The 27,864-nt window shown below is 48.6% G+C and overlaps 2 protein-coding genes across 3 annotated transcripts in view; both read right to left on the reverse strand.

Moving 5' to 3' along the window:
- Nucleotides 1–4,291: 4,291 nt before the first annotated feature.
- LOC109439674 (apolipoprotein L3) lies at nt 4,292–20,793 on the reverse strand. 2 transcript variants are annotated; one of them, XM_074326329.1, is made up of 5 exons: nt 20,488–20,761; nt 10,277–10,318; nt 9,998–10,095; nt 7,821–7,905; nt 4,292–6,418 (listed from the first exon to the last, which is right to left on the reverse strand). In XM_074326329.1, exons 3-5 carry the CDS (start codon nt 10,017–10,019, stop codon nt 5,566–5,568), a joined length of 960 nt encoding a protein of 319 aa, XP_074182430.1. In that variant the 5' UTR covers nt 10,020–10,095; nt 10,277–10,318; nt 20,488–20,761; the 3' UTR covers nt 4,292–5,565. The 2 variants fall into 2 exon arrangements, with proteins under 2 accessions (XP_074182430.1, XP_074182429.1); XM_074326328.1 differs by lacking the exon at nt 10,277–10,318 and having other exon boundaries at nt 20,488–20,793.
- A 4,800-nt stretch (nt 20,794–25,593) lies between these two features.
- The window catches only part of MYH9 (myosin heavy chain 9), an 89,495-nt gene continuing 87,224 nt past the window's right edge, over nt 25,594–27,864 (reverse strand). Inside the window, exon 41 of the mRNA XM_019713438.2 lies at nt 25,594–27,120. Coding sequence (XP_019568997.1) covers nt 27,003–27,120 — 118 coding nt within the window. The 3' untranslated portion in view covers nt 25,594–27,002. The remainder of the gene's footprint in view (nt 27,121–27,864) is intronic.

Consider the following 27,864-nt stretch of genomic DNA (forward strand, 5'->3'; position numbering starts at 1 on the left):
TGCATGCCAGGCACTGATCTAGGTGTCAGGGGTGCGGCAGTGAACAAAACGGACAATCGCAGACCTGTGGCTGACAGAACTGTAAGAGGGGAAGGCCTGTGTACATCACCCCTGAGTAGGAAGATGAACGTGCCTCACAGAAAGGGAAGCCGTGCAGTGGGCCCCCTGTGGGAATGTGGACGTTCCTCCACTGTAGCTTCACAGAAGCAGAAGTGGTCCCCATCTTCCCAGCTTGACCAGGGCTGGGTCTGCTTGCAGGCAGGGGGCCGCACCTGATAAACCACCTGGTCCTCTCCCTGCCCCCACTCCACATACTCCTCAGGTCCCTTGCTTGTCAGTGTGACTTGAGGACACACTGCAGCCACAAAGGGAGACGGGGACCCGGGCACTGAGCGACTCCCACTGGACGTGATGACTCGCAGGGGCAGCTTCGTGTCTTCATCCCCCGGGATCCGCCTGTGCTGAGCCCATGACTGGTGGGGGATCTGCAGTCCGGCGACAGAGCCATGATTCCTCCAAGAACTGATAACTGGCCCATGACCTTGGCCTCATTAGCTTGGTCCTCTGCACTGAGTGCCTGGATTGAGGCCAGCCAGGGAAACTAGCTCAGGCCCACAGGTCCCTGGGAGAGGTGGCAGGCAAAAATAGACTGGAGAGAGCCAAAGGCTCTTTGTGCAGGAGGGCTGTGGAGGAGCACCATCCTAACTCTGCAGACAGAGGCTGCGGCCAGGAGGGCTGAGGCGCCTGACTGAGGTCACGCCCCCATTCATGCAGAGCTGGGGTGAGAATGGGGGTCACGTGACTCCCAAAGGCATGTTCTTCCCTCACCTGTGCCTCCCATCAGGCCGTGGTCAGTGAGGGATGGAAGCAACCAGCGAACCATAAGAATCACCGATAATGAAACAATTCCTTGTGGGCTATTTGTTTCTTCTGTTAAAAAGAAAAAAGCATATAAAGAAATAAAGAAATGTCCTATAACAGAACATTGCAGTGAATTTTTTAAATAGATTAAAAATAAAAATAACACGTGAAGAGACAGTGTCACATAGTAGGTAAAAGTGGGAACTATGTGTTGGGACAGGGCCAGGAGAGCAGTGGAGCCAGACTCTCGGCCTCACGTGGGAAAATACTGGCTCGGCATGTAGCCCGTGCATGCGCAGACCCCCCGGATGCCCCCTCTCCCCATATAGCCAACTGGCTGTGAGCGAATATTGTTCTCTAAGCTATATAACTGCGTGCCTATGTTAGCAAGCGCAGATGTTGCAGCGCTGGCGGACGCTAATTCCTGTGTCTCAACCAGCTGCCTTGAGAATATAACTCTGGTATGAATCCTTTACCTACGGCTTCGTTGTCTGTTTTCGGCCTCACGAATCCAAGAACCTACCAGGAGTCGACTCCTGCGTTACACTATGGAATGCCACTCCTGACTTGCTGTACATCTTTAAGCAAATTACTTAATCTCTCTGTGACTCCCCTTTGTCACCCGTAAAATGCAAACTTTGCAGCCTGCTGCACGGGGCTGGTGTGAGGTGGAGCTCAGCCATGAAAAGCGCTATGAGCCGGGGCCACGCCAAACTGCACTGAATCCGTGTTGGTAGGAATGCCAATTACACAGAAAGAGTCAAAGGGAAAGCAAAAGCCTACCTGCTCCACTGGGCCCGTCCCCAGGGAATCTGTGTTAACAGCTCCCCGGGGGTCGTTGCAGGAGAGAGCTCATGCACACACCTAACATACGTGTGTGAATGCCCACGTGCGTGTGGAGCAATATCCTTTGAAATGTGCATGAAAGCATCCTACTTTACACAGGTTCCATATTAATAACATGACACGGAACATTCAACCCAATTAATAACTTCTGGGCATCTTTCTAACCAGTGGGTTCAAATGTCCCTCCCCTTCTCCTTCATGGTACGTGGTGTGCCACCCTGTGGGTGGGCCATAATGCACTTCACCAGCCCCCAAGAGTAGATCGGCACACAGCAGCGCTTTGGTGCGGCTGCCATGGATGGAGTCATAGAAAATCAGGCCACAAAGACAGGTCGTGGGGAAATTGTCCTGCGCTTCATTCTCAGCTATGCAGCTTCATGCAAATGTTAGAGGTGCTGCGTCTATCGAGTACCGTTTGCCTCATTATCTCTACAATCACCATTGGTCAGCATTTTGCCACATGTGCTGTACCACTGCTTGTTATTAATTTCATTATTACCTTTCATATTTCTGCTGAACCATTTGAGAGTAAGTCACGGGCATTTGGGCGCCTTACCCCTCAGTACTTCCCGGGGTGTCTCGTAGGAAGATGGGCATCGCTCTGGGTAATTCCAGTGCTATTATCACTGTCAGGGCGTTTTACATTGTGCAATAATATGATAGGGCTGCTTGATTTAGTAAATTAAAACATAGGACAGCCATTTAAATGTAGAGTGCCAATAAACAACACATCATTTTTTAGTATAAGTGTATCCCAGTTATTCCATGGGATGTATTTATGGTAAGAAATTATTTGTCGTTGATCAGAGATCCACACTTAGCTGGGCAGCCTTATTTCATCTGGCAGCCCTATATTATTATGTAATGCATAGCCAACATTTGAGTTTTGCTATTCGTCCCAATATTGACCTAGACGCAACTTTTTCTCCATCCAGGATCACACATTTGTTTGCTTGCGTTGCTCCTAAGCCAGCATTTGATACCTGGTCTTGACCATTTTGCTTGTGCTGCCTCACTTGACCCCAATTTCTAGGATCACGGAGACCCAGCTACAGCTGTCTGCGATAACTCTGCCTGGGTGGGGTAACCCAGGGGCCATTGCACAGGAGGCCTAAGCATGGGGGTAGAATAAGGGGGCAAGGAGGGCGGGTGGCACCAGCAGCCGTTAGGGAAGGTGGTGCTGGCAATGGCTTTGTCTCCTGAGCCCACGGCCCCTGAATGTGAGGCCCACCTTCCACACCTGGGAGGCCTTCAAGCTGAGTTCCCCACCGCAAGGGAGCTGGACCCCTGAGAGTGTGCTCAATCGACAGCAGCTGCCCAAAGCTTGAGCCAACCGCTCCCCAGCCCGAGCACTAAAGGCAGAGAACGTGCCCTGCAGAGCAGAGCGCAGTCCTCCCAGGTGGGTGACCGTGGAAGCCGGGCCTGGAGCAGCCCGCTGTCTGAACGGCCTCCCCAGAGGGGAAAGCACTGCCCTCTATGCTCTTCACGGACGCCCTTCAATGCCAGGCTGAGTTTCTTCACCTGCAGTGACCACATGTCCAGGGGAGAGCAGGCCCATCTTCCCAGAAACCATTCAAGGGGCAACAGAGAAACTGTCCCTTCACAGGAAGGAAACCCCCCTCTGAACCCAGGCGGCAGCCGATTCCAGGGCATCTCAGAACAGAAGAGCCTCCTGTCCTCAGGAGGTGAGTACAGCTCAGACACACCAGCGACAGCATGAACAGGCTCACAATCTAGGTGAAACGTGAGGACGGCTTGGGCAAGTGTCATGCAGGGTGTCATGCGGGGTCTCTGGTCCCTCTCCCCACATAAGAACGCAGGACATGGTGAGGCCAAAAATGAACAGCAATGCAGCCATAGGTAGGGGAGTCATACCACTATTATTCTCGCTGGTGGCTGGGTTGGAGACACAGGAAATGGAGCCACATGATCTGCAACTAGCCGTCCGCTTCTCTCTGCCAACCCACCTCACTTGCTAACTGCAATCGCTCTTGCTAGCTCAACCACCATCCTCTTGCTAGCCCCCATTTTCTGCTAGTGTAGCCACAGCAGTTATATTAATGGCCAATGGCTCACTGGTTACAGCTGATGGCCAACTAGCCACAGCTGATGGCCATGCAATCACAGTTGATGGTCATTTACTACCTGAGCCAGCATCTTTCCACGTGAGGCCGAGAGCCTGGAAACTGCACTCCTGGCTCTGTCCCCACAGAGAAAATGTTTGGTGTTGGCTGTATCGCTCACTCCCTCTATTTCTCGATGACCCTCTCACACCTGCACACAAGCCCCTCTGATCTTACCAGCCTGGTTGCTCCCTGTCAGTTCTGGGTCCCAACCTCTGGATGAGGAACACACCGACGCTCAGCCCCCAGACAGATGTGCACAGGCTTCTCGCCCGTGTCCCAGTGGGGCCTGTAGGGCACCAAAATCTGAGGGACATGGCTGGATGGGAAAGCGGGGGCCAGTGAGCAAGCAGGACGAGCAATGGAAGACTTGCTCCCTGAGTACCTGGAAGACAGACTCATGGGGAAGAGAAGTCAGGCATTCAGAGCCCAGGTGAACCCTCCATCAACACAACAATGGCTCCGTGTATCAGTCCATGTTTATTGAACCAACTATGTAGAACACAAGATGGGGAGAGCCAGAGAGATCTCAAGTATCATCTTATCCAGCACCTTCCCCCCAACAACTGATGAGAAAACTCGGGCTCCCGGAGGCTCTGTCTCTTGGCCCCAAGCTGGTAGATCTCCCTGACACCTCACAAGATTACTTGACTGGTTGCTGCCAGCGGGTTTCATGTTTCCTTTCTTTTTCAAATCAACCAGGGCTCCAACACAGCATTTGGCGTTTCATGGAGCTTCTTTGGTCTCGCAGATCAGCCTGGCCCCAAAGAGCTCCAGCAACTTGTCAAATGTTCCACCCCCTTTGTTGTCATCACCACCACCGTGAACATCATCATTCCTTCTGCCATCACCACCACCACCAGCACCACCATCTCCACCAGGGGCTGCCAGCGTCATCATCAGCATCATGAAGAAGTCACTGCCTATCATCAATTTTATTGCAATAACTCTGTATGGTGTCATACGGGTACTAGACTTATCATGGTGATCGCTTTGTATGGTACATAAATGTCAAATCACTATGCTGTACACCTGAAACTACTATAATATTGTCATATTATAAAAAGAAAAATTATAAAATAGAAAAAGAAGCCATTGCCTATAGTCAAGAATATTGCAGTAACGATGCGTGGAGCCACATGGGTACTAGACTTATTGGGGTGATCACTTCATAAGGTATATAAACGTCTACTCAATATGTTGTACACCTAAAACTAATATATATGTCTACTATAATGGAAAACAATTAGAAAACAACAACAAGTCACTGTCTAACCAAGAGACCCTTCTGGAAGACAAAGGTGAGTTGATAGCAGAAAGTAGGGTATAGGCCACCACCCGGGAAAGACTCCGTTCTTGCTGGGACGTTAGGCCATGGGGAGGGTCTATCGAGGAGCTACTGTTACTTCCCCCGTATTCCAAAAATTCATACGATTTAGCTTCCTCCCATTTTCAATTTGTTAGTATTCCTGGCCTTCTCAAGGCTTATTCCTCCACATGTCTCTAAAGAAGACGTTCATGACCCCAATGTCTTCTTTAGTCCAGAAGAAACTTTCTGCCCATTCCCCTCACTGTCTAGTCCGCTCTCCTCCCTTACTGCCGGCTGCTCATCCCGCCTTCTCCTTGACACACCTGACATAAACTTCACCCCGCCTTCTATTCCCCTCTAATAAGCTATCTCCACACCTTTGTCCCGTGCACGTCCCCACTCCTTGCGCTGTCTGGGGTCACAGAATCAGGCCTCCTGCAGAATCTCGTGGATCTTGGAGAGAGTCTCCAATTTTGTCTCCAATTCCTGGGCCTCCTGCCACAGCTCTTCAGACGACTCTGCCTTTGCCCCCTCATGTAAGTGTTTTGACGACTTCACGAGGCTGACCACATCTAGCAGAAGGCCAAAACCAGCAGTGGCCAGACCCGCGATCTTGGCGCCTTTGGTCATTGCCAGAACGGTACCCGCAAAAGCTTTCTCTACCTTCTCGGCGCTTCTGACTGACATTGCCCCTCCGGTCATGAAGGACTTGGCCTCGGCTGCTGCGAGAGGACTGGCTTTGAGCAGCTTCAAGGCTTTGACATTCTTCACAATGCCCTGCACTGATTCAACAGAATTACTTGTTAAGGAAGCAATTTTGGGTGTGCTGTGTTGCAGAATCTCCATAGCTACCTTCTCTTTGTTGCTGTCAGTAGACATGAGGTGACTGGCTTTGGCTTTTGCTAATGAGCTGTTTGAATGTTCCACGATGCTGGTGGACACACTGGTCACAGCAGCTGCCGTCCCCAGTCCTATCCCAGTTGTCAAAAGCACCAGACTGGCCCCTGCTGTCACGGGGGCCAGAGACAGGCCAACGATGGTCAGGAGGCCAGACACAGCGCCGGTGGAGCTGGCCACCACATTGGCGATGGTACAATCCTTGTGGACCTTGTCAACCTTGGCTGCAAGCGCGCGGAGCTTTCCTATGCGCTCCTCAAGCTCCTGTCTCACCTGCGGAAACTCACGCAGAAACCTCTCCCTGTCCAGCTGGCCTTGTCGCAGCACGGCCATGCCTCCTTTCCGCTGGGTGAAGACTTCATATAGTGCTTTTGCCTCCTCCCTGGAAGAGAGACAGCCACGTGCTTAAGAAAGGCAGTTTGTTCATTGCCGATGGGCCCCATCAGGTCCACTGGCAGAAATCACAGAGCTTTTCTAGAAATCAAAGAGAATACAACTCTACAAATGTAAAGAATTGTTCTTTCAATGTTCAACACATGTTTTCTCCCTTGTAGATGCTCCATAGGACTTACTCCATCGGGGAATGAATAAGGAAGTTCCTCTTAGGAAGCTCTTACGTGGTAAGTCTCTGATAAAGATCGCGTTTCACTCAAGGGAAGGTCTAGGCCGTCACAAAGTGTTTGTAGACATTTAAAGAGACATTATGAAGGTTTTATTTCTGGTTTAAGGCTTCTTTTTTATGTGAAACCACTTCTTAGAACAGTAATTTTAAATTGTGTAACTGATGATTAAAAAACAACAAACAGAGAGAAAAGAAAGTGTTTGTAGAGTGGGAACTCCGTAGAAGAACAAAGAGACGTGGGGCTGGAGCAGCAAAACCTTCATTCAGACAATCTTAGCGTCTGGTGAGGACTTCAGCTGACCCACACAGAGGTGTATCCTCTGCCTGTAGCTGCTGGGAAGTGATCTCTGGGCTCCTAGAATGTCCCAACTAATAGGAGTGTCATTGTTTGTCTGGCCTTGGTCACCAGGCAGTGTGACACACTGATGTATCAGGTGGAAGCCTTGGGTTATATGGTATCAGTCCTGACCTACAAAGGAACTAGAAACTAAAGGCATTCGTTTGACCTCCAGGAGGGGTTGGAGATACAGGTCAGCCATGGGGGAAGCACGTGATTGAGCCCCATTAAATCTCTAGACACTGACGTGTGGGTTGGAAAGACTCCGCCTTCTGGGCCAGCAGGATCCTGCGTTTGTGCAATATTTTAGACAGGGAGAAACAGGGCTCTAGCCCCACTCCCCAGGGACAAAACTGATTGTGTGAGGACTTTCGTGGGTTGTCCCAAAGGAAGTCCTGCCTGGCTCTACCTTGAGGGAGATACCCTTGGCCCCTGCCTTTTCCCAGCAATCTTTTTAAGTTAATGTTAGTTGAGTGCCTACTATGTGTCAGTCATTATGTTAAGCACTTTACAAGCATCTTCTTATTTTCCTCACAGTAAAACTGAACCGATGAAGACAAAGTGGTTACATAACTTGCCCAAGGTCACGTAACCTTCCCCCTGCAGATCACCTCTTCTCAACCCGAGGCCATTCACTGCCAGGCAGTGCTATGGAGGAAACATTTCTCATGGATTGTTGAGAAGGAATATATTCAACCCCAACCACAGGGTACTGCCTGGAGGAGGTGTCCCTGCCTGAGCAAACCAGCACAGGGGGGACATGTGGGTGACAGTCCTGGGGACTCCCCCGGAGGTTACCTGGACAATCCGGCCTCAGCTACATACCTCTCCCAGTCTTCTTCATTCAGCAGTTTCTCTGTGCTCGATGGTTCCAGTACAAACTGACTGTCATCAGGAAAGCTTTTGCTGTCTAGTGGAAAGAAAAACATAAGTTTAGAAGAAATTGTGGTAAACTGTAAATGGTACTGAGGGTAAGGTGTTTAAATGTTAATCTTCCTGAGCAGCTGTCACCTGAGGTACTTTTGACAGAGTCACCTGGTGTTATGGAGTGAACTGTGTCCCCACAATTCATATGTTGAGGCTCTGACCCTCCAATGTGACGGTATTTGAAGTTAGGGCCTTTAAGGAGGTAATTAAGGTTAAATAAGGTCATAAGAGTGGGACCCTGATCCAATGTGATTGGTGTCCTCCCCATAGGAGAGACACCAGATCTCTTCTCTTCTTCTCTCTCTCTTTCTGTCTCTCTCTCTCCATGCACAGAGGAAAGACCATGTGAGAGCAGAGTAAGAAGGTGGCCCGTCTGCAAGCCAGAAAGAGAGGCCTCACCAGAAACCAACCCACCAGGACCTTGAATTGGGACGTCCAGCCTCCAGAATGAATTATCTAATTCCTGGATGTAGGTGTGTTTAGGAATTCAGAAGTTTTAATCATTAAGCTAGTAGAGGGCACGTATGGCATATTACTTACCACCTTCCAGGAGGGGCTGGACACTACCCTGTAAACAAATGCTTTCATGTTTGGATATGAAACAAATATATATTCACATTAAATGGGATAAATAATATAATGATTATAGTCACAGGTCAGTATAGAGCAAGGCTACTGCCCAAATAGTTACCAAAACTATGTGGGGTTTTCAGGAATGGGGGGTTTATGGAATTGCAGACAAGAGATTGGGGACTAGTATGTCTTTCTGTGTGTGCTGGGACATGAGGTAAAATCTGTTTCCTGCTATAGACACACAAAGAGCTACTATTCTTATTTCACAGAAGAAGAAAGCAAAACTCAGGATAAGTGTCCACCCCAAACCAGCAAGCAGAAGGCTCAGAGGCTGAATCCAGAGCCAACTGTCAGACATATCTTTGACATAACTTTGAAGCCTCCTTGTTTCAAAAATTCCTGTGATTTGTACATTCTACCCTATCGTGTACCTATGGGGATTTTTACATTCCTAACCAATGTTCCAGACTACACACCACTGAGTAAAACTGCCACGTAAAGAGGATTCCTCCTGCTACTCACAGACGCCACACAATGGTGGTGGAGGGGAGTCTTCAGGTGGGTGGGGGGCTGGACCCTCGGCTCTAACCCTGTGATCACGCTGTCATCCCCTCTCTGCCCTCCTGGCTGGTCTCAGGGGACACAGCTCCCGTTGGCACCTCTGAACCCAAGCTGGCCCATTATTAAACAAGAGATCATCTTCCTTATCATCAGGATAAGGACCCCAGGGCCCCATCGAGGGCCCTGGAGCCTGGCGGGGGGTCCTGGCTTCTGATCTGCCCTCCCCTTCCTTATCCTGCAACAGGACAAGTACTTTCCTCTCCCTGGAGCTCCTGGGAGGGGTATTTGTTGCCAAGTCAATGCAGTCCTAGTGTTGATATGAGTGGGTGCAGCATTGTCTTTTCTTTTCCTGCTTCAGTGAGGAAGAAAGGAAACCAGGAATTCGATGGAGGGAACCCACAGCACTAAATCTGTGTGTTTATTGATTGGGGTGGGGTGAGGTGGGGGCTGAGAAGAACAGAGCTGGGCCTCAGCAGGGGTATTTGAGATCAATAGTAGCAGTTCCTGCCTGAGGCCGTCACACCTGGTAAGCAGGTATTTACAATGGGAACACAGGGCAGGACCCTAACACAGCCTTAGGGGGCAGCGGATGCTGGGGAGGTGGGAGGTTCTCCACCTGGAGTTATCAGATGCCAGGTAGAGGGGACAAGAGTCTCCCCTCTGCTGCCCCCACCTCCCTGTGGTCCGGCCTGGCCTCACTCTCAGTCATTGGACGGCAGCAGGGGAGGGAGGCAGCTCACAGCTCACTGTGGCTGAGGAGAGGACCAGAAAGCAGGCTCCCCCACAGACTCCGGGCTGAAGGGGCTCCCCTTGGCCCCCCTTGGGGGCTCCAGGACACTCATCAGGTCCTTGATTCCTGTGAAGCTTTACTCAGCGTGGAGGTGCCACCCCCAGCTCTAGGTCACGAGAAGGAAGCAGCCAGAGAAGAGCAAGCTGAGTACCTGGCTGGGCTCCTGGGCTCATGGTGTCAGCAGTGTGGTCTCAGACTTTTCCCTTCAGCTCTCCGTCTGTGCCCGGCTGCTAGAGGTGTTGCTTCACCCTTGGGGACGAGAAAACAAGTTGTGGGATGGAGCTGAGCCAGCTGTGGCGACAGGAAGTAGCGAGGGCCAGGTCTCTGGTGGTTCCCTCGGGAATGGCCGCAAACGCCAAAATAGACTTGACCCAGGGTGTTCCTCTGTCTGCTGGGCTCTGCCGGCTGCTATTTAAGGAACGTTCCTCACCTCATTCAAGCACCCTCCAAGCCAAGTCAGAGTCCTGTTGTCCTGTTGGTCCACAAGGGGAAGAGAATCAGACAGGGAGACGGTCATCTGAGAAGTAACACAACCAAAGAAGCAATAAAACCAAACACAATATAAGATGGCAGGGAACGTTTCGGAAATTACTTGAGGTTGGGAACATTTGGGTTCACTCATTGATAGAGCCGATATTGATCGAGTGTCTATGCTGATGAGACAAGTAAAGAGTTAACAGGATCGAGCGTGTGGGGTAACAGGAAGAACTTAAAGGAGCTTAAACATCAATCCTTGGCTCTGAATCCCCTGGCTAGCACTGCACCTGCAGGCTGACACCTGCAGGCAGCTTACGTTCATCATAGGTGGGGACAGAGCAGTTTCCAATCGCAACAGCAACCCCTGCAAGCTGACATCCATCATAGATGGCAACAGGACAGCTCCCAGGAGAAGACAATCGTAACGGCAGCCCCCTGCAAGCTGACAAGCACCCTACATCCTGCATGGAAATATATAAAACCCCAGCATTCCTTCTATGGGGGCAGCTGTCCCCATTGGACTCTGCCCTGGCAAACTCCTGCCAGTATGTGTCTTACCCTCTGTCTCCGCAGCTCTCCCTCTCAGACTGCCCTGGCCAGACTTCTGCCACTTCCAAACAGAACTCTGTCTCTTTTTGATTTTGAATAAATATATTTTTTTAATTTATTGGGGTGACAATTGTTAGTAAAACTACATAGATTTCAGGGGTACAATTCTGTATTACATCATCTATAAATCCCATTGTATGTTCACCACCCAGAGTCAGTTCTCCTTCCATCACCATATATTTGATCCCCCTTATCCTCATCTCCCACCCCCCAACCCCGTTACCCTCTGGTAACCACTAAACTGTTGTCTCTGTCTATGAGGTTTTTGTTTCTCATTTGTTTGTCTTGTTCTTTTGTTGTTTTGGGTTTATATACCACATATCAGTGAAATCATACGGTTCTCTGCTTTTGCTGACTGACTTATTTCGCTTAGCATTGTACTCTCAAGATCCATCCATGTTGTCACAAATGTTCCTATTTCATCTTTTCTTACCGCCGAATAGTATTCCATTGTGTATATATACCACAACTTCTTTATCCATTCATCTATCGAAGGACATTTTGGTTGTTTCCATATCTTGGCCACCGTAAACAAAGCTGCAATGAACATTGGAGCACACGAGTCTTTATGGATAAATGTTTTCAGATTTTTTGGGTAGATTCCCAGGAGAGGGATTGCTGGGTCATATGGTAATTCTATTCGTAATTTTTGAGGAACCTCCACACTGCCTTCCATAGCGGCTGCACCAGTCTGCATTCCCACCAACAGTGTATGAGGGTTCCTTTTTCTCCACAGCCTCTCCAACACTTGTTACTATTTGTCTTGTTGATGATAGCCATTCTAACTGGGGTGAGGTGATATCTCATTGTGGTTTTTATTTGCATTCCTCTGATGATTAGTGATGTTGAGCATTTTTTCATGTGTCTATTTGTCATTTGTATGTCCTCTTCGGAGAAATGTCTCTTCTGGTCATCTGCCCATTTTTCAATTGGGTTGTTTGTTTTTTTGTTGTTGAGTTGCATGAGTTCCTTGTATATTTTGGATATTAGCCCTTTATCGGAGGCACTGTTTGCAAAAATCTTGTCCCATTCAGTGGGTTGCCTCTTTATTTTGTCAATGGTTTCTTTTGCTGTGCAGAAGCTTTTAAGTTTCATATAGTCCCATTCGTTTATTTTAGCTTTTACTTCCATTGCCTTTGGAGTCAAATTCATAAAATGCTCTTTGAACCCAAGGTCCATAAGTTTAGTACCTATGTTTTCTTCTATGCAGTTTATTGTGTCAGGTCTTATGCTTAAGTCTTTGATCCATTTTGAATTAATTTTGGTACATGGTGACAGACAGCAGTCCGGTTTCATTCTTTTGCACGTGGCTTTCCAATTCTCCCAGCACCATTTATTGAAGAGGCTGTCTTTCCTCCATTGTATGTTTTTAGCTTCTTTGTCAAAAATTATCTGTCCATATTTATGTGGTTTTATTTCTGGGTTCTCAATTCTATTCCATTGGTCTATGTGTCTGTTTTTCTGCCAATACCATGCTGTTTGATTATTGTAGCCCTGTAGTACAAGCCAAAGTCAGGAAGTGTGATACCTCCAGCATTGTTCTTTTTTCTTAAGATTGCTTTGGCTATTCGGGGTCTTTTGTGGTTCCAAACAAATCTGATGATTTTTTGTTCTATTTCTTTAAAATATGCCATTGGGATTTTGATGGGGATTGCATTGAATCTGTATATTGCTTTGGGTAATATGGCCATTTTAACTATGTTGATTCTTCCAATCCATGAGCACGGAATGTCTTTCCATTTCTTTGTGTCTTCTTCAATTTCTTTCAAAAATGTCTTATAGTTTTCAGCATATAGGTCTTTCACATCCTTGGTTAAGTTTATTCCTAGGTATTTTATTCTTTTTGCTGCAATTGCAAAAGGAATTGATTTTTGTATTTCTTTTTCTGAGATTTCATTGTTAGTATATAGGAATGCAATGGACTTTTGTACGTTGATTTTGTAGCCAGCAACTTTACTGTATTTGTTGATTGTTTCTAATAGCTTTTTGGTAGAGTCTTTAGGGTTTTCTATATATAGCATCATGTCATCTACAAAGAGTGACAATTTAACTTCTTCATTCCCAGTTTGGATGCCTTTTATTTCTTTCTCTTGCCTGACTGCTCTGGCAAGGACTTCTAACACTATGTTGAAAAGCAGAGGTGATAGGGGACAGCCCGGTCGTGTTCCTGGACGTAGAGCAAAGGGCTTCAGTTTTCACCATTAATTATGAAATCAGCTGAGGGCTTGTCATATATGGTCTTTATTATGTTAAGGTATTTTCCTTCTACACCTATTTTATTAAGTGTTTTAATCATAAATGGATGTTGTATCTTGTCAAATGCTTTTTCTGCATCAATTGATATAATCATATGATTTTTGCCCTTTATTATGTTTATGTGATGTATAACATTGATGGATTTGCAGATGTTGAACCATCCTTGTGCCCCGGGGATGAACCCCACTTGGTCGTGGTGAATAATCTTTTTAATACATTGTTGTATTCGATTTGCTAGAATTTTGTTTAGGATTTTTGCATCGATATTCTTCAGAGATATTGGTTTGTAGTTTTCTTTTTTTGTGTTGTCCTTACCAGGTTTTGGTATCAGGGTAATGTTGGCCTCATAAAATGAATTAGGGAGTACTGTCTCTTCTTCAGTTTTTTGGAAGAGTTTGAGCAGGATTGGTATTAGATCCTCTTTGAAGGTTTGGTAGAATTCACTAGTGAAGCCATCTGGTCCCGGACTTTTGCTTTTGGGAAGGTTTTGGATGACTGATTCAATTTCATTACTGGTGATCGGTCTGTTTAGATTTTCCAGTTCTTCATGGTTCAGCCTTGGAAGGCTATATGTTTCTAAGAACTTGTCCATTTCTTCTAGGTTGTTGAATTTGGTGGCATATAGTCCTTCATAGTATTCTTGGATGATCCTTTGTATTTCTGTGGTGTCCGTGATAACTTCCCCTTTTTCATTTCTGATTTTGTTAATCAGTGTCTTCTCTCTTTTTATCTTAGTGAGTCTAGCCAAGGGTTTGTCAATTTTGTTAATCTTTTCAAAGAACCAGCTCTTTGTCACATTAATTTTTTCTATTGTCTTTTTGTTCTCTATTTCATTTAGTTCTGCTCTAATTTTTGTTATTTCCTTTCTTCTGCTGACCTTGGGTTTACTTGTTCTTCTTTTTCTAGTTCTTTAAGGTGTAACATGAGGTTATTTATCTGGGTTCTTTCTTGTTTCTTGAGATAGGCCTGTAATGAGATAAATTTCCCTCTTAAAACTGCTTTCGCTGCATCCCAAAAATTTTGGTAGGATGTATTTTCATTGTCATTTGTTTCTATGTATCTTTTGATCTCTCCTCTAATTTCTTCTTTGACCCAGTCGTTCTTTAAAAGTATGTTGTTTAATCTCCATGTATTTGTGTTTTTCCTGCCTTCTTTTTGCAGTTGATATCCAATTTCAAAGCCTTGTGATCAGAGAATATGCTTGGTATGATTTCAATCTTCTTAAATTTGCTGAGACTGATTTTATGTCCCAATATATGGTCTATCCTTGAGAATGTTCCATGTACACTAGAAAAGAATGTATAGTCTGATGTTTTAGGATGAAGTGCTCTATAAATGTCAATTATGTCCATTTCATCTAATGTGTCATTTAGGGCTGCTATTTCGTTATTTATTTTCTGTTTGGATGATCTATCCATAGCTGTCAATGATGTATTTAAGTCCCCTAGTATAACTGTGTTTTGGTCAATTTCTCCCTTTAGTTCTGTTAGTAGTTGCTTGGTATATTTCGGTGCTCCCTGATTGGGGGCATAAATATTGATGACTGTTATGTCTTCTTGTTGTATAGTCCCCTGTACCATTATGAAATGTCCATCTTTGTCTCTTGTTATCTTTTCACCCTGAAGTCTATTTCATCTGATATCATTATGGCTACACCTGATTTTCTCTGGGTACCATTTGCTTGGAGTGTCAATTTCCACCCTTTCACTTTGAGTCTATGCTTGTCCTTGTAGCTGAGATGTGTCTCTTGGAGACAGCATATGGTTGGGTGTAGTTTTTTGATCCAATCTGCTACTCTGTGCCTTTTTATTGGTGAGTTCAGTCCATTTACATTTAGGGTGATTATTGATATGTGAGGATTTCCTGTCATTCTATCTTTAGTTTTCTGGTAAGGCTGTGTCTCCATTGTTTCTTTGCCTTTTTGTTGTTGTCTATTATTTCTGTGTGGTGGTATTCTATGATGTTTCCCTCTGTTTCTTCTTTTATTTCAGTATATATTTCAGTTCTGGATTTTTGTGAGTGGTTACCCTTAAGTTTATGTAAAAGAAAGTTTGATATTTAGAGTATTCCATTTTCTTCAGCACGCTTACTTTCTCCATTCCCATATTCGGTTCAGGCCTTTACTCTCCCCTTTTTGAGTTTTGGTTGCCACAAATTGTCCCTGTTGATGGTGGTCGAATAGCCTCCTTTAGTATTTCTTGTAGTGCAGGTCGTGTATTAGAAAATTCCCTCAGCTTCTGTATGTCTGGAAAGGTCTTTATTCCTCCTTCATATCTAAAGGATATCTTTGCTGGATATATTATTCTTGGCTCATAATTTCTCTCTTTCAATAGTTTGAATATTTGGTTCCACTCCTCCTGGCTTGTAGAGTTTCTGCTGAAAAATCTGATGATAATCTAATGGGCTTTCCTTTGTAAGTTACCGTCTTCTTTTCCCTGGCTGCCTTGAGGATTCTTTCTTTGTCGTTGATTTTAGACAGCTTCAATACAATGTGCCTTGGAGAAGGCCTGTTGGGATTGAGGTAACTAGGTGTTCTATTTGCTTCTTGGATTCGAGGGTCCAGTTCTGTCCACAAATTTGGGAAGTTCTCATCGACAATTTGTTTGAATATATTCTCTGTTCCTTCTCTCTTTCTTCTCCTTCTGGTATGCCCATTATTCTTATATTGCTCTTTCTGATGGAGTCAGAAAGTTCTTGTAAGTTCTTTCATTTCTTTTAAGTCTCAAGTCTCTTTCTTCTTCCATCTGTGTCATTTCCAGGTTTCTATCTTCGATGTCACTGATTCTTTCCTCCATCTGGTCAACTCTACTACCTAAGCTGGTTATTTCATTCTTAATTTCTTCTATTGAGTTCTTAATCTCCAGAAATTCTATTTGGTTCTTTTTTAAAATTTCAATCTCTTTCGTAAAATGCTCATGCTGTTCTTTGATTGAGTTTCTGAGTTTATTTAACTGCCTATCTGTGTTTTCTTGCATCTCGTTGAGTTTTTTCAGAACTGCAATCTTGAATTCTCTGTCATTTAAGTCACATATTTCTGTATCTTTAAGTGCCTTTTCTGGAGATTTTTCACTTTCTTTCTGAGCTATCTTGTTGCCTTGGTCATTCATGGCGATTACTGGTTTACTGTTTCTCTTCCTAGACATCTACAGGAGTGACTTCTGCAACAGGTTGATAGGAAGAGGTCTTCCTTTTGTTTTCCAGTAATTGTTGGTAGACTGTTTTATTTTCTCTCCGACTGCAGACTTTTTTTTCTCTCTCACACGGTAGTGCTATGTTTTCTCTGCATTATTCCAGCTTCTCACACAATGGGGGGATTCCCTGGGAGACAGGCTTCTCCTCTGTTAATAGTTCGTCTAGGTCACAGGGCGCAGTGTCCCGGTGGGTATGCGGAGAGCTTTTGATGTTCCAAAGCTCTTCCAGCTCCCAATACAGAGCCCGTATATTTCAGCAGTTCTGTTTACTCCTGCAGGGATCCGCCCAGATAGGTGGGGTCAGGGGCGGGGTGAGTTGTGAGAGGTGGCCCAGAGCGATGGCAGCGACCACCACCACCACAGTCAGTCCTCCTTCCAAAGCTCCCCCTCCTTTACCGGAACTAGTTGGGCTGCGAATCTGTGTCTGTGGTCCACAGTTCTCCGAACAGGAAATATTCTGTTATTTTGATCTGACACTGCTACTGTTCCGCTTCTAGCACCGGGCAGGTGGATGCAGGGCGAGCTCTGGGAGGGTAGGGAGGGGGCGGCTAGTCTCAGTGCCTAAGGCTTCCGTTCTCTGCTCGGCAGTGCGGGCTTAAACCACCGTTTTCAGCCTTTTTCCCTCAGTCTTTTCTCCGAGGTCTCTGCCATGAGCATTGGGTTCAACCGTGTTATATGCTGTCCCCTCAGCCCTGTGGAGCCCTGGCGGAGCCCTAGCAGTCTGAGTTCTTCCCTCTCCCGCAGCTGCGGTAGTTCCGGGAAGCAGCGACCTCGGAGCACTGAGCGAGGTCTGCGTCCTGCGCCCACACGGCTCCGTCTCTGCATTTCTCCCTCCCTCCTCCCCCGCTCACACAATTCGCCCACCTTTAGGTGAATTCTGTAGTGGGCCTCTTTGTCTTGCCTGTCTGCTGTGCGGGGAGTCCTTTGTGGAGTTATTGTTGTTCAGTTAGTTGTAAATTCCAGGGGAGCTTTACAGAGGCTCACCTCACGCCGCCATTTTGATGACCGATTTTGAATAAATCTTTACTTACTCTTGTAGAATCTCGTAAGTTCTTTTTACATTCTGCGAAGGACCAGGAGTTTATTCTATAGCAGGACATATGGCAGGGCTCCTTCCACGTTCCCTCATTACAGGCTCTCACATTCCACGTGGCAGGTGCTGTCGTATCTCCCATTTTAAAGTGGAGGAAACCATCGCAAAGTCTAGGTTTTCACGTAAAATGAAGTTTGCCCAAGTTTTCACAGCAGAGCTAGAGCCGAGACCTGAGCCCAAGGCTTCTGATCCAAATCCCACATGCATGGTGACCTGGCCCCACTCCCTTTATTTATGTGTATATGCTTCCTTGTAAATGACTCTTCTCGTTCCAAAATGAGGTCTCACACCCGGTGTCCACACCTCTGTCTTGATAAGTCTCCTGGTGCTGCACCGTCTCAGAGCTGCACCCTCCTTGCTCCTGCAAGAGCCTTCAGCCCCTAAGGGCCTGGGGTTCTCCGCCCTGGACCAGCCCTGCAGCCCTGCTGTGGGCTCCGAGCCCTCCTGACACTGTGGGGTCTTCTCTGCCGTCCTCCCCCAACTATTAGACCTGAGGTTGTTTCAAAATCTATGTAAGTAATGGTGCAAAAGACATTTGCCTTGCATAGAACGTTGCCTGTATTTGAGATTGTTTCCTTTAAGGTATTTCTGGAAGTAGAATAACTGGGTCAGAGGGTCTCAACATATAAAAATTCTTTCATACCTAGAGCCGCACTGTTATGCAAACAAATTGTACCAATTTACGTTTACACGCACAGTACATGAGGGCACCCATCTTTCCCATCTTAGCCGTTCTCACTAGGTTTTTAAACAGATCTACTTATAGAGTTTCTCTCAGTTCTGCTTGTGATTATCCTGCCTTGGGAGATGAGGGAAGAATGCAAAAGTTGATGACGTCAGGCACTGTCTTAGAAAGGGACAGAGCGTTTATCAAGTACCCCTCCGGAGACCTGGCTGAAATGTTAGCAAAGGCGCTTACAGGTGTAATAACAGCTAATGATAAGAGTGGCTTACATCTGTGGGCTTTGCTCTGGCCCGGTGATGCTCTAAGACTTTACAAACAGTAAGTCGTATTCTCCCCGTGGCCTCTGAGGTGTGTACCGTTTGTATCTGCAAACACAGGGCCTTGTCTATTCTCTGTCACCGCCTCCTGTGGTCCCCCCTCCACTCCCAGTGCTCCCGGGTGCCCTCCCGGCACAGCCTGGCCACAGCCCACAGTGTGGGAGTCATCACTGGGACAGAGAACAACCAGCCTCTCCCCACAGTTTCACTCGCCGTTGCATCGTTCCTTTTGTTTCTCCTGTTGTTCTTGATGAAAAGCCCTTGGTGCCAAAAAGCAAATAAACCCTTGACTCGGTTTTTACTTTAGACAGTTCTACCTGATTTCTGAGAGTTCCATTCATTTCCTCCTGTCATCTTACCACAGCCGTAATATTTTTATATGAGGAGAAAGAGAAATGTGAAAAAAACATGGGTCCTGGCTAAAATCCGAATGATGCCTGTGCCCTGAGCAGGACCTTCCAAACCTCCCCTCCCCCAGGGTGGCTGGGCCCCTGGGCTCTGGCGCCCCCTCCAGCCCCTCCCACTCAGGTTCACAAACTGCCAGCAGGTCCTCTCACTGCTCTGGAGGCTCCTTTGAAGGCACACAACAAATCATTTCCTTTTTCACTCTTGTGGGTGCCCATTAAATATGTCCTGCATTAGGGAGGACGAGGAGGAGGAGGAGGAGGAGGAGGAGGAGAAATAATCAGCTTCCACAAAATTAATCAATCAATCAATCAATCAATCCCAAAGGGATCTAAATGTAAACCAGAAAGAAAAATACGACAAACGGAATAGAACAAATGGTAACCAAATGTTGAGCTGACGAAACATTTCAATCAAGACACAAATCCTAGAAGCCTTAAAGGAAAAGTTTGATTGAATTGACCCGTGAAAAATGAAAGATAATTGCAAAGGACGCCATAAACAAGTCAGAATTCAAGGAGAGGCCAGGACCACCCCGTGGGGCTCGTCCTGCAGGCAAAGGTGTCCGACAAGCCACAGTGCGCAAGAGTCTACAAATCGACATGAAAAGACTGAAACCAATTTTTAAAATGGGTAAGAGCTAGGAGCAAATAATTCCTAGGGAAGTGACTTGCTCAGCGTCACACAGCTCTTGGAGGGCAGAGTGGAGGCCAACAGCTTCCCACACCGGTATTTAAGGGGAGAAACGTGGTTTTATATCAAACGTCTCCAGGTTTGCCTCTGCCTGAGTGAACACACAGATGTAAGCTCACACTTGACAGTCACACTCGCGGCTACAGTTTGGTTTTCATTGGAAGGCGACGAAGCTGGGAACATGCAGCAGATGTCCTGTGACGCGCCCTTCTCACTCCCTACCTCGGGCCGTCTTTCCGAATCAGGACACAGACCACCACCTTTTGCTTCTCCATCCCCTCCCAGTCCTGAACTGAGGGCCAGGGAGGGCAGGGACCAAAGCCCTGCCATCTTCCCGAGTCTCCCATCATGGCACCTGAGCCAAGTCACTCCCCTTCCAGGGCCTCAGTTTCCCCACAGGGCCTGGCACTGAGCACAGTCAGAGACACGGTGGGTGGAACAAACTCTTGATTCCTCCCATCTCAGGAGAAATCCCTTGTCCCCCTCAGCCTACCAGCAGCCCCCTGGGGACAGACTCAGGGCAGCCAAGCCACAAGGAGCAGAGGCTCTCAGACCCCTGCCCTCCTCCACCTGCTCTGCTTCCTCCAAATCACCCCAACATCCACCTTCCTCCTGGGGTCACCGGCTCCTGTCTCAGATAGCCCAAACCTGAGCTAAGCCGGGGGAGCTTTGTGAACCCATTTGAACAGATGTTCCGTCCCCCTCCACTGTTTAGGACCACAGGGGGAGGTGGAAGCAGATAAACCTGGGGTCAGAGCCCCGCTCTGCCACTGCTCCATAGGTGCCCTCAGGTCGCTTGCTCGACCTTTCTGAGCTGCAGTTTCCTGCATCTATAAAACTGTGAGAATAGTCCTCTTCCTAGAGGGTTGTGAGGATGAGGAGATGAGTGGGGGCCTCCTACCCACCCCCTCTTACCAAGGAGTCTTCCTCTGGCTGACTTGGAACAAGACCCAGTTGTTCTTAGCTCTGCAGATCCAGTCACCGGCTGTGTGTCTGTACAATGACCAGACACATCTTCCGACCCAGATATATCAGGGACCCAAAAGTGAAAGCAAAAGGCCCCACTTCTGGCAAGAGTGATCAAAGAAACACAAGGCCCCACCCGAGACTCGTCCCACCCTGCTTGCTGAAGCGCTGAATCGAGCAGCCCCAGGCCTGACATCCAGTCCCTCTCTGCTCAGCCCGTTCTGCCTCTGGCTTCTGGAAGGAAGGCCTGCCACTGACAGAGTGGAACCCTGGCAAATTACTCCCCCACCCCTTGGACTTGTTCCCAGCCCCCTTGCTCCTCATCCCTCTGCACACTCTCCCAAACGCCTGCCCCAATTACGTTTGTCCCCAGCAATGAGCACACGCCCTGAACATGCAGCATGCACATCGCGTACTTGGGCTATTGGATCGCATGCCTGCTGCTGGTGAACCCACACCCATGCAGCCCCCACACGTTCGCTTACGTAGGTCCTTCGCCAGAGCACCTGCTTCTACCACCTGGAAAAATCATGCTCATCCTTCAAAGCCCAAATCTGCTATCACTTCCTCTGGGAAGCCCTTCAGAGCCTCCCCCCACAGAGCCCACTCTCTCCTGCTTGCTCTGGTCCCTTGGCACCTGTTCCCTAAGGCCACTGCTCAGCCACGGTGTCTGTGTCTGCCCTGACCCCTTCTGATCAGGTCTCTCTCTCGGCTTGTCCTGGTGGCAGGGAAAGCACCAGTGCTTTTGGGTTGTGGTGACCTGCTCGAGGAGGCCATCCCTGATGGTCAATGCTGTTTGGGTGGATCCAGATGTTTCTGGGATAGAAACTTCTCTCCCAGGAAAAGCCTGCTAGTTTCTCCCCTGGCTTATTTCCTCTTGGTGACAGATTGTTTCTCTCTCCAAATGGAGGACTTTTTTGTAGGAAGGTCAGTGACACAGAAAACTCTGAGAACAGAAAGCATGTCCTGTTTCCTGCTTGGTTCCTGAGCAGAGCAGCCACCACAGACGAGTGGGAAAGTGTGTGCGACGCGCTGCGTGGGCACCTTCTATGCATTTCCTTTTTCTCACATCAGCTCTGAGAATTATCAACTCAGTTTACAGGAAAAGGTCCCACAGCCTGTAAGTCGTGGGGCCGCTGTGCTTTTCTGCTTTGCCCCAGGCAGGAGGGGCTAGGATGGACCAGAGGGGCCAACCTGGCCTTCCCATCGGGGCCTGTTCATCCCGAGCCCTCGTGCATGGGGCATCAGGACACCCCCCTCCATTTTTCCAGGGAGGGACTGAAGAGTGATAGATATTATTGCATAAGGACCGCACAACACTTTAGTCTTAAAACCACCTTAAGAGGGCCAGGAATACGGTCTGATTGTGCAGAAGAGGAAGCCAAGGTGATGGGACAGGCAGTGGTTTTCACCAGGTATCAGGGCAGGGGCCCAGGCTCAACGCAAGTTTCATACTGGACCTTTGACACTTGTTTAAAGTTATTTATTGTCATTTTCCTCCTGTAACCTTTCATCCTGATTCTTCTTCCTTTCATTAGCCTGACTGCAGCTTGTCATAGAAATAAAACTGTTGTGAGAAGCAGAACTCAATTAAACATCCACATGGCTGTGGCCCGTTGTCATAAGGACCCCCTGATGAGAACGCAGTGACTCCAGACGACACCCGTGGACTTGATGTCCAGTGAAGTGACCGGAATGGGGCTGCAGAGTCAAACTGAGGCGACAGTGAGGCAGGCATCTCTTGACCCCAGGGACATGAGCTGAGACTCCCCCCTCGTTTAGAGACCCAGAAGATCTAGTGACCATTAAATGGGCTCAAATTGACCCCCAGCGTCACAAGAAAGGTCCCCTACGATGCCTGCAGCTCTAGAGTCAGCGTCTGGGCCAAAACTTTCTGTCAATAAGCAATCTCAGCCCCCTGTGAAGGCTATCCCAGCTCAGTGGGAAAGTAACCCCCAAAATGGCTTAGAAAGGTATCTGGCACGTGCCACCAGCATCCCCTGGTGGAGACAGGAGGTGTCAGCAGCCAGAGGCACACAGCCAGCTCTCCCACCCCACCCCTGCCCCGCCCAGCTCTCCAACCCCTGGGGAGGTGCTCTTGGCTCAGACAGGCTGCACAGTATGAGTTGTGTTCCAGAACAGGGACCCACCTCCCTGCTGTCCCCCCTTGTCACAGGGGCAGTGGGAGTGGGTAGGGAGCCTCACACTGAGCACGTAACTAAGGGGACCTTTGCAGTCATGGGATGGCAGCAGAGACAGGCATCGCAGGCTGCAGAGCCCTGGGAATTGCACTCCACGCTGACAGCACCTGGTCACCTCAGGAGACGTGGCCACTGGTCCCTGCCACTCACCACAGGCTGTCAGCATCATCCCTGGACAATCCTATCTGTCTTTCCACAGGTCAAAGAATCGTGCCTGAGTAACAACTGGGGCTTCAGGAAGGGTGAGGCTAAGTATAAGGATGGCAAGTCAGTCCAACCCGTAATCTTAAGAGTTTTATGTTGAAGTCCCGACAAACACTGTGGGTTTACTTTTAATGAATGGTTAATGGCTAAGAGAATTGACACATTCTCAGAGTTAACGGATTTGGGTTCCCATTTAACACAGGTAATGGAGCAATTGATCCAGATGATGATTTTAAGTTGAAAGGCCCTTTGCTAAGTCCTAGGGATGCTGCAGATGGGCTGCAGCCCAGAGACAGGAAGCGCCCTCAAGTTCAGGACCCCGAAAGAGGAGGGGGGAGGAGTGGCGGGTAGGGGGAGGAGGGGCCTGTGAGAGCCGCACCCCCAGACGGCTCTCAGCATGCGGGGGGCGGGGTGGCACCACCAACCTCTATCCTCCAGGCAGTCGGGAGACCAAGGAGAATCTTGTCAGGCGTCACTGTTGTGCTCAAGTATGGCCTTAGAAATAACAGCATGTAGACACTGTGGAAAGCAGTATGGTAGTTCCTCAAAACATTAGATATACAATGACCATGCGATTCAGCAGTTCCACTCCCGGGTGCATTCTCGAAAGCGCTGAAGCAGGGTCTGGAGAGGTATCTGTGCAGCCAAGCTCCTAGCAGCATTATTCATTAGGGCCAAAGGTGGAAGCGCCCTAAGCTTCCACCAGTGGATGAATGGGTAAGGAAACTGATATCTACACACTCCGGAATCTTATTCATTCATAAGGAAATTCTGCCACGTGCTGCCACATGGATGAACCTTGTGGACACTATGCTAAGGGTAAGAATCCAGTCGCGAAAAGACAAATACTGATGATTCCACTTCTGTGAAGGACCTACATAGTCAGATTCATAGAGACAAAAGGAGGAGGGTGGTTGTGGGGCTGAGAGGAGGGGAATGGGAGTTGCCTTATAGGAACCAAGTTCCAGTTTTGCAAAATGAAAGAGTTCTATGGATGGAGGGCGGTGATGGTGACACAGCAATGGGAATGAACTCAATGCCCCTGACTATACACTTAAAAATGGTTAAGGTGGTAAATTTTGTTACGTATCTAACCACAATTTTAAAAATTTAAACAAATTCTTAAAAAGCGCCTCCTGGGGCCGGCCCGGTGGCTCAGGCGGTTGGAGCTCCGTGCTCCTAACTCCGAAGGCTGCTGGTTCGATTCCCACATGAGCCAGGGGGCTCTCAACCACAAGGTTGCTAGTTCGATTCCTCGAATCCCACAAGGGATGGTGGGCTGCGCCCCCTGCAACTAACAATGGCAACTGGACCTGGAGCTGAGCTGCGCCCTCCACAACTAAGATTGAAAGGACAACTTGACTTGGAAAAAAAAGTCCTGGAAGTAAACACTGTTCCCCAATAAAGTCCTGTTCTCCTTCCCCAATAAAAATCTTTTAAAAAACAAAAAGAAAAAAGCGCCTTTTTGGGAAAAAACCAGCACGTGAGCGTTTCACACTTTCCGACGATTTTCACACACACAACTGTACATGTGACAACAGCCCTATGATGAAAACATTTATTATCCCTCTTTCAAAAAAGATAAAACTAAGGTTTGATGGGGTGAAGTGGGGAAGCTGGGTTGGTCTGATTGTTTCCTTTTGTTTCCTGGACCATGCCACTTCCGCAGAGGAAGAGAAATCCTTTAAAACCTCAAGTATTCAAAAAATGCGATTTTCTTCCCTAAATTCTCCGTGTTGACTAGAGATGAGTCAGAAATCTTCAACAACTGTTGTTCAAGGTTGCAATAAAGCGGGGAAGCTGGAACCCAACTTAGGTGGGTGTGATGTGACAATGAATGTGGACTAGTTTTGCAGTCTGAGAGCCCCAATGTCATTGATTGGAAGGAGCCCCAGCCCTCCAGTGGCGGGCCCCACCTCCCTCTCGCGGCATCTCCTGCTGCTCCCTTCTCAGGCCAAGTGCAGCATCTCCTGCTCAGAGGCTGGACAGGTCAGCTGTGGAGGCCTGGGGAGTGTTGTGTCCAGAAGCACACAGCTTTCCTTAGCAGCCATGCTGGCCGAACAATGGCCCACGGGTTGCTGCTTGAGTCTACACCTCGTGTCTTGTGGGGGCCCTAGCCCCTCTCGAAGGGGTCTTTCCTCCCTTCCCTCCCTCCCTGCGCAACTGCAGGGGCACCTGCTTTCTTCACTGCCCTTGTACTCCCGGGGGCTGGCAAGAGGCCTGGTTTACGTCAGCCTTTAAGGGAATGAATGAATGAATGAATAAATGCTCTGCCAGTCCTGCTCCCATGCCCACAGGCCTACTCAGCACCTCCTCATTCCTGCTGTAGGACGACCCTCTGGAGGGCAGGCTTCACACTGTCTGATGACTAAGGGAGCCCCAGAAGTCATACCTGGGCCTTGTCCCTCTCCTGGTCCAGCTCGGTGTCAAGCAGAGTAGGTGCTCAGTAAATAGCGAACCATGTTTCCATGTGATGCTTTCAGCATCCTTAAACCCGGCCCCGCCTGCCCTTCTCTTTCCTTTTCAATCCCCACCCCAGCCTGTGCCCCAGCTGCCGTGTCACACTCCTGGAAGCTTCCAGAAGATCAGAAACAAAGCACAGTCCCTTCCAGGCCACCGTCTCCGGCAGAAGGACAGCACCACACATGGCTCATAGCACATGATACTCTTTATTGTGACGCTCAGTGGGAAACATCTGTAAACCAGCTCACTGCAGTGGTGACAGCTGCAACACGTGCTAAGGCACTTTTATTATATAAAAAAGTGTGGGGGTGCGAGTTCCACTCACTCCTTTGTGACAGCAACTGGGACCTGAATTCAGAGCTTTTTAGGCATATGTAGCTTTTACATATCTTCATGATTTGTTGAGTTTGTTTCCTTTAAAAAAAAAAATGCCTTCTTTGCCATAAGTAAGTCTAAATGCAGCATATACAAAACAGTTAGGAATACAGGTAAATTCAGCAACCAGTGTACACCAGTGTAAGACACGCTGCTCTCTTCTAAACATGGTTCCAAAGGAAAGGCAGTGATCAAGACTGGGGATTTTATCATTTATTACAAGAAGGGGGGAAAAGAAAACCTTTCTTCTCCTTTCAAAAACATCTGTGCAGATTTGAAATCTCTACTGAGTCGGCGGTGCAGACGCACTGCCCTAGGGCCGGTCCTAGGTCGTGTGGCAGGGCCACGGGCCCTTTCTGATGCTCTGGCTGTCAGATTTGGGACAACTCCCTTAACCATTAAATATATTTGGTCCCCAAGAGTGTTGGGAGAAGCCACTGCTGGCCTCTCTGGCGTGGCCCCTAGGCCCTGCCTGCTGGGCCCAATGGCCTGTGTGGCAGGGCAGGCTGCCCTCGGTAAAGGAGGAACGGGGTCATCATTGCACTTGAGACATTTCAGATTCAGGAAGGGGACAGTGGCGCTGCCCAGTGGGGGTGGGTGGGAACTCCCCCCTCCCTGCCCCCAGCATTCTGTGCCCTGCACAGCGGGGGCATCCCTGGGTTTGCTCTTGCCAGACCACCCAGAGCCCACGGGAGGGGGGCCGATGGGGCAGAGGGTGTGAGGTCATCGCGTGTGATTGCCAACAGCAACGACAGGCTGGGGAAGAGCTGGTGGCGGAGGAGGGAAGGAGACGACCCTTCTGGGGTGCGAGGCTATCAAAACTCCTTGTCTGCAGAAAAATAGATTCATAGAAAACTCTTGCCCATCCCCGGGGGCCTGTCCTTGCCTCACCATCTTGTGCTTTTTGGCAAGAGAGGGCCGAAGACCCTACAGGTCACTCTGTTCCTGAGCCTGGGGCCCAGGACCCTGACTCTTTGGTATCAAATTCTGGGGGAAGAGGAGCGGGAGGGGTGGCAGCAGAGGAATCCGAAGGCCCTCGACAAAGCCTGGGGGGGGAGGCGCAGGCCCGAGGTCCCCAGGCCTGGTGGGGGAAGTCCCAAGAAGGTGGAGGGGTGCCGCAGGGAGGTGGAAGGGAGGCCAGGCCGGGCAAGGAAGGGGGAGGCGGAGCCATCCGGTGGTCAGTGGGTCTGTCCCTCCGGCTCGGGCAGCACGGGGAGGATGTTATTCGGCAGCTTTGGGCTCAGCCCCGTCGGTTTTGCCATCCACCTCGTCGTCCGAGCATTCGCCAGCGCCTTTCCGGGCCATTCGGCGAGGCACGACAAACGGCAGGTCCCCACGCCTGGGGGCAGAGGCAGAGTCAGAGGGCCGGCAGCATGGCCCCAGAACAGCTCACACGTCCCAAAGCGGTCTCTACAGGGAAACTGGGTGCCTAACATCCCTCAGGGAAAAGCCAGGCGGGGCCCCCAGGACAGGACAGCTCTCAGAGAGCCGGTGATCAAAGCTTCCGCTTTAGCCAACACACTAAGCAAAAACCGCCAGGAAGCCGGAACGGAGGAAAAGGGGACAGGCACAAGAATAGATGGAGTCGTCTTCTGCAAAATGCCACCCTGCGCTCAGACTTAGTACGAAACAGGTGAAACCAAGTCAGACATGAACAACTGTTTCCACAGAGTTTTCTTCTTCCCATCACACGTAAGAAAACTGATATTACACCCTGACTAGAACGTCTGCTTTTGCTGATTTCCAGCTTTAAAATGGGATTGCCATGAAAAGCAGGTAAGAAATGAGAATTTTGGAGAAACACACCCTCTGCCTCAGCCACTGAATGCTTCTGAAGTGTTATCTTGCCCTTGAGAAATGCAAAGAAGCCCGCTCGCTCCCCCACAGGCACCCTAAGATGTCAGCAGCTCCCAAGCGTTCAGTAGGCACGGATTTGGGGCCGGGGAAGCCAGCAGGCTGCCTCAGCACCTTCCCGCTGAAAACACCCAGCACCGAGGTGCTCTCATCTGCTTGCAGCAGCCTTGTGAACACTTTTCAGGTGGGCGGAATAAAGTCCCTGGGGCTGAGGGTTCATTCACAAGGC

The sequence above is a fragment of the Rhinolophus sinicus genome, linkage group LG02 (genome assembly GCF_036562045.2).
Source record: "Rhinolophus sinicus isolate RSC01 linkage group LG02, ASM3656204v1, whole genome shotgun sequence".
Classification (NCBI taxonomy): Eukaryota; Metazoa; Chordata; class Mammalia; order Chiroptera; family Rhinolophidae; genus Rhinolophus; species Rhinolophus sinicus.

Excerpts from the sequence above, each read along its gene's own strand:
- LOC109439674 (XM_074326328.1), bottom strand. The coding sequence starts at position 10,019 with ATGAGCCCAGGAGCCCAGCCAG. Across the intron at positions 7,906-9,997 it reads GAGCCCAGGAGCCCAGCCAG|ACAGCAAAAGCTTTCCTGAT; the intron begins GTACTCAGCTTG and ends TCTTTCCACTAG. Across the intron at positions 6,419-7,820 it reads AATGAAGAAGACTGGGAGAG|GGAGGAGGCAAAAGCACTAT; the intron begins GTATGTAGCTGA and ends TCTCTCTTCCAG.